Source organism: Plasmodium cynomolgi, chromosome 2 (genome assembly GCF_000321355.1).
Source record: "Plasmodium cynomolgi strain B DNA, chromosome 2, whole genome shotgun sequence".
NCBI classification, from domain to species: Eukaryota; Apicomplexa; class Aconoidasida; order Haemosporida; family Plasmodiidae; genus Plasmodium; species Plasmodium cynomolgi.
In genome coordinates this window covers 561268-568082 of record NC_020395.1, presented here as the reverse complement: position 1 = coordinate 568082, position 6815 = coordinate 561268, and the positions used below count along the sequence as shown (strand labels likewise).

The 6815-nt window shown below is 40.7% G+C and overlaps 1 protein-coding gene across 1 annotated transcript; it reads right to left on the bottom strand.

The window, feature by feature from the left end:
• Window positions 1-3398: 3398 nt before the first annotated feature.
• Window positions 3399-6419, bottom strand: PCYB_022270 (cation-transporting ATPase; the record flags this gene model as incomplete). Its single annotated transcript, XM_004220576.1, has 1 exon — window positions 3399-6419. A coding segment is annotated over one exon (3021 nt), but the record flags the coding sequence as incomplete, so codon positions are not given.
• Between the last annotated feature and the right edge of the window lie 396 nt (window positions 6420-6815).

Genomic DNA, 6815 nt, shown 5'->3' with positions numbered 1-6815 from the left:
AAAAAAAGGAAAAAAAGGAAAAAAAAAAAGGAAAAAAAAAGTAAAAAAAAAAAAAAAAAGGAAAAAAAAGAAGCAAAAGCAACCCCATAATTTTCACTTTTCTGTAATTTCTCTTCTCCCTTTTTGCGAAAATCTCATTTTCCACTCGTTACACAATTTTCTCTTTTCCAGAACGAAAGAATTACGTCACTTCACAATTTGCCCGCGCGCACTGCTCTGGTACACTTCCCCATATAACAATTCGCGAAGGGTGAAATTCTTCCACCCCGGCCGAACTTTGGAAAAGATCCTTTTGCCCTAACATGTATCTTACTTTCGCCATCAAACTGTGGGTAAGTGATGCATAATTAAAAGAAAAAAAAAATAAAAAAAAAAGTAAAACACAGATCGCTTCTTTTTCCACACAAATGTTCGCCAAACAGGGCTACAATTCTAAGTGAGCCCTTACGGAAAAAATGCATAACTTCTTCGGAACCTTCGCAAGTACGTCGAATGGTTGCGCAGGCATTTTTTTTCACGAAAGAGTGATGCCAAATGAGTCTCTCCCGCTCTATATGTAGGTGTGCACGTGCAAGTGTGCGTAAACCCGTTCGAATGAACAAAATGGCCTTTTAAAAAAAAACACGCTTGTTAAAAAGGGGAAAATATTACATCACCACCCCCTGGTAAGGTAGCTCACACACGTCTTCTGCACATGTTGGTACCACAGAATTGGCAGCGCCTGATGCGAGAAACTTAGCTGCACGGTAAAGGTAACACCGTAATGGTATACCTGCTCAGTGGAGTATCTACGGGGGGTTATCCCCATGAGTGCTCATCTATTACAAATGGGAAAAGGGCCCCATATGCGGTTCGCCCACTTCCAAATGGAATAACCGTCCTATCTAGCACGTAACATTTGCACAAAGAATTTAACATGTTAACAATTTATGGAGTTTTTTTCTCCTTTTTTTTGTGTATTTGTATAACCTGTTCGCGCTGGGTCAGCAGCGTGCAAAAGGCCCTACCGCGTCTACGGCTCCAAAATACGCAAGTGGTGCGGGTGAAAGGGCAGTTATATGGGGTAACTAGGCGGTTGGTTACCCCAACTGGTGGGCGCCCAAATAAAGGTGCAGCATGTGGTGTAACAAATTTCACAGCAAGGGACCCTCGCGTGTTATTCCCCCCCCAGGAATATGGACTCGCACGGAATGCAACCAGTGAGGATGTCGAAAAAAGGGGGAGAAAAAAAGGAAAAAAAGGGGGGGGAGAAATGAAAAAGAAAGTAAAAAAAAAGTATAAAAAAAGTAAAAAAAAAGTAAAAAAAAAGTAAAAAAAAGGGGGGAAAAAAAAAATACTGAAGGGCATGCGCCATCGCATTTCACACGCGCCTCTCCCCTCTTTGCCGATTCCTCCGCGCTACAAACTGACTCTGAAACGCTCGAACGCGTAGAGCCTGACGCGCCTGATGAAGCTGCAAATAAGGTACGGCGCAACAATATCCAAAATCATTAAAAACAAAAACAGAAACTGCATGTGCGCATTTGGAAAGGAGACAAGGGAGAAGAAGTAATTCAAGTAGGGAACTATATTCATAACGAGAGCAAACAGGAAAATAAAATTTACAGCAAAAATGTACACGATCTCTTTATTCTTGTGAATGGGGGTCATGAAGGGTAACCCTTCATAATTACAGGAAAAAATAGATAAGTTGATGCAATAAATGAGGTAATATATACACGTGTTCACCAGATTTGGGGAGAAGTCTCCTTTCAAGTCTGGAATATAATCAGGCTGTCTGTAGGAACAAGCCAATTTCCATCCATAAATTAGGATAGAAAAATGGATAAATACTTGAGAGATCAAAGAACTCATAACGCTAATGTTGAATAACGAATTGGGTGGCGAATAATTCGATATATTTTTTAAAGGAGCTGTTTTGGAAATTAAAACGATGAGGGATGTGTACAGTAGCGAAATAACTGTCGTCTGCGCGTCACTTAACTTTACCCCGTCAAGGGTCAAAATGGAAACAGAAAAGGCGGTTATGAGAGAATTTATAATCATCAGCTTGTACATCATTATAACCTTTGATAAGGCACACCTTCCACAGCAAATAATTTCCTTCACGCATTTTATGTCGTCTCCTTTGTATGTAAATGGAGATGCTATGCTTGCTTCTCCCAACTTGATTAGTGGTAAGGAGTCGTCCATCGATTGCATCATATGTTCCAATTGCCTTTTTCTCTCATTGTATAATTTCATTTGTTCGTAATACTTGGCATTTGCCACGTTACTTCCTCCACTTGCAGACGTCGCATTGTACTGTGCGTTTAAGTTGTCGTAGGCAGTTCGCAACCGCTGCTCATAGTTCCTGGCTGCCCCTGCGTTGAAATCGCCGGGGTAGGCGCCCACATGGGGACCACCCACGAGCGCGTTCGTGCGTCCTCCATTAAACTGTGTAGCCATATTCGCACCGCCACCATCTGGCCTACCACTTTTGTAACTTATTTTTATGCTCAGTAGGGACACCCCAACGTGTGCCGCCTTCAACGCCGCCATGTCATTCGTCCCGTCGCCACACATAATGGTTATGTTCCCTAACTTGTTCAACGTTTTTATAATTATTTCTTTATTCTTTGGAGACACTCTACAAAATATTAGCACTCTTTTTATCAGCTCGTCAAATATAGCCAAGTCGTTCTGATAACTGCTCAGAAAATATTCGATTATATCTCCTGTAATGCACAGGGTAAAAAGTTCTTCGCACAATTTTATGTACTCCTCACATTCTATAAAGGGCAGCATTTTTTTATTTTCCCTATTGATAAAGTATAGCACATTGCTCACGTTTTTTTTCTCCTTCATCATTTTGATTAGTTTCTCAGCTGCATTCTGTTGGGATTTGTTCTGCAGGGGGAGATTTCGTATCAGCTCGATTGCCCTTTCACGCTCGCAAACGCTAAATGTGTTTCCCTCGTTTGTCAAACTGGTCGATGTGGCCTTCCCACATGCGAGCATCCTCTTCCCATGTACGGCGTAATCTTCCCTGAGCTTTAAAATTAGTATGTCCTTAATCTTTATAGACGGGACAATGTTAACATCCTGCGAAACTTGACATGCAGTCAACGCATTATCCCCTGTTATCATCACGTTTTTAATTCCCGCCTGCTTAATATCAAGGATGTAACTCGGGGTGGCCGCTTTGATTGGGCATATGAAAGTGAGGAAGCCACAGAAATGTAAGTCCTTCTCTATGTCTTCCCTTTTAACATTTTTGGAAACTACTTTGCTGTCCAACACATTCGCTGCTAGACATATCACACGGTACCCCTTAATCGATAAGCTATTCAACACTTGGTCATAATTTGGGGGGATTTTTTTTAAAAATTTTTTCATCATTTCTGGGGATCCCTTACTAACCGCAAGGTACTGTTTAACCGGTTCGTTTTTGCTACTGTCATTTTTTTTTTCTTCTTTTTTAAGCCTTCTAGCGTTGCCACATTTTCACTACACGGACTTTTCTCCCCGTTAGAACTGCCCACACATGTAGCGGATTCCGCGGCCTCTTCGTACTCTTCCCCATACCAGTCTCCCTCATACCCTTCGTGCAAAATGATGCACGTCATTCTTTGTAACTCTGATGAGAAGAAGAACCTCTTATAAATTTGAAAATTCTCCACACATGGGCTTTTCTTTTCGCTAGCTGTCGTGTTGGGTACCTTCTTCGAAAACATGCCCAAGGATTTCCCCCCCTTTTCTCCGCTGCCCTGCCCATTCGCAGTTGGGGTCGCAGTTGCCGCATTCTGACAATTATTTGTATAAACGTACGTTTTGTCCAAACTCTTCATCATGCATTTCAACCTTTGGAAGGAATTCTTTTCCAGGGGGTCCCCTAGCAGCTTATTGTTAACGGTGCATATCGAATGACATCCCGCGATAACTGCCACGGAAAGGAAGGGCACCTTCTGCTTGCTAATAATCGACTCGTTAATTTCGTTTATCTTCTCCGTGTTTTCGTCAAACCCGAAGAGACCCAAAATTATCATATTGTCCTCCGTCAGAGTTCCCGTCTTGTCAAAAGCGCATATATTCGATTTTCCAGAAAATGGTAACCTAAACGGTTCCGTGCAGTAGATCTTTAAGTTATACAGATAGACTATCGAAATGGTGACTCCTAATGATAAGGTTATCGGAAACTCTGGTGGGATGACTGCAGTGATTATGTGCGAAACGGACAGAAGCAGTTTGTATAAATTTCTCTCGTGAGTCGCTTGTAATACAGTGTAAACTACGTACGCGCATGACGATAATGAAAATAAGAGAAGGATGAAAAGGAAGATAATCGAATCTATGCTTGACGAGTTCACCTTCTCCGATGTATTAATGATCGTCCTCACTAATTTTCCCTGATAGGTGGTGAATCCATTTTTCAGAACAATGCCTATACACCCACTAATGGGTAGCTTCATATTATTAAATTGATCATTTTCATTTTTTGTTAGTAAAATGTTGGACCCGGCATACACCACATGTTTTTTGTGTTTATTCTTTATGTCAATTTTGTTTGTAAAAATGGAACTTCCTTTAGTTCCTTCTATGGGTGATACCCCCCCCATGGAGTCTCCTTCTCCTCCCCAATCACCGCAGGTATCATTATCACTGACATCCTGCTCAACGTATTCCTCCTCTTCCGTCTTATCAATAGCTGCCTTAATCAAAGGTATGGACTCCCCAGTAAGGATCGACTCATCCGTAATGCAAACCCCCTCCAACAGCAACGTCTCGCAGGTACACACATTATCCCCACCACTAGTCTCATTCGATAAAATGTATATATCCCCAGGAAGTAGCATGTTAGACTTGATAATTTTCCACTGCAAATTTCGATACACATATAAATTTTGAGCAGGGACTTTCATACTATTTATCAAATTAAATTCTCTTATTCGTTTGTTAATCAGTTGACCCTCCAGCATCACTAATATGAAAATGGAAAAAATACCAAAGTACCAATAGCTATCTAGCATCCACAGAAGGATGCTAAAAAATTGAAATATAAAAAATGGGGATAACATGGCCTCATAAAGTAGCTTCTTAAAACAGGGAGAAGGAATGTCGTATATATTTTCTCCATACTTGTCCAAATTGTTATGTACAAAAATGTCATAGGGAATTTCAAAGTTGCTCTTTTTATAATACGAAAGAAAAGGGTCTGTTTTATCTCCATTTTGTTTACTTTTCCCTTGGGTGGGATGCACTCTGTTTTTTCTTTTTAGTTCATCACCCTGAATAGATCTTTCTATCGTGGTGCTCCCTTCAATGAAGTGTAGAATCTTTGTCCCTTTCTCTCTTTCCCTTCCCTTCCTAGTGTAATCATAAATATTTTCTATCTCTTTCTCAGATGGGTTATTCCCCCCTTTGTTCCTCTGTGACAGTTGGGTCATTCCGCTTTTTCCACCATTATCTAGATATAAACCATCCAGTTGGCAAAAAAGGATGTGCACATTGCCTCCCCTCTTCTGTATGCTTTTTACATTTTCTTCTATCCCTTGCAATGTTGTGCTGGTGTTTTCATCGTCGTAGAGACCCCCCATTTGACATTCTATGAGTCCCTTCCACTTTTGATAAAAGGACAAATTAAAATTGTCAAAATGTTTTACTGATTCGAAATCCAACGTTTCGTAATTGAAAATATATTTTTTCTGTTTGTAAAAAAAAAATATATAATTTTTTCCCCTTTTCAATGGAACTAACTCTGATTTGGGCTTGTACAAATTGTAATCCGTGTTAAACCTCTCCTTGCTGTTTACTGCTGACTTGTCACTTCGCTTAACGAGTGGCTTAATATACACATGTGTACATTGGTACTGCACGTTGTACAGGTACTTGTCCTTATCGCTGCTGTTTAGGCGACTGAAGGAAACCACTAAGTTAACGCTCAAGTTCCACTGCGATAGGAGAAAAGTTAGCAGGTGGACAAAAATAAATAAAAGTAAACAAACAAACTCGCTGCTGTAGAACAGGTAGATCATATTGTACTTTCCTATTATGATCGGCTTGAATGTGTTTTCCTTTCCCTTTCTGTTGGATCCTTTTTGTTCTCCCTTTGAACTGTGTTCCTCATTTGCGCTGTGTTCCCCATTTGCATTTCCCCTCCCATTTATCGACTCGCTACTGTCTTTCCTTTCACTCGCCCCCACTTTGAGCTCGCCGAAGGTTTGCTGCTGCTCCTCCTCCCCGTGGAGGCCAAACATAACTGCCTCTTCCACCTCATTTTGCAATTTCTCTAAGTACTCATAATCACTCGGCTTCGCTTGAAATTTCTCATTTTTCAAAAACAAGTGGAGAAAAACGGCGTAGAAGAAGAACAGCAGCACATCTAACCTCAAATGTGTTTTCTTCTTTCTATAAATCAGCACATGGTACTTATGTTTCATCTTTCCGTCCCGCTAACTTCCGTGAACACACGTGCGTATGATCATATGTATGCATAAGTATATGCTTACACATGTATTTGCTGCTGGGAATACCTCCTACACTATTCTGTTATGTGGGTCCTGTGTCATAGATGGTGTGTCGCGCTTTTCTTTTCTTTCTTTTTTTGGGGATCCTATCCAAGGCATCGGCATGACCATACGGATGATGAGAGCAGTTTTCCAAGGGGTCAGGTGCAGAACAAAAGTTGCATAAATGTAACAAAAAAAAAAAAAAAAAAAAGGGGGGGGGACAAGTTTACGAAATTTCCCCACCAATTCGATTTACCCCTACTTATGTGTTCCGTTCGCAAATATGATACTGTACATAAAAACAATTGTGTAAATTTGCAATCTCTA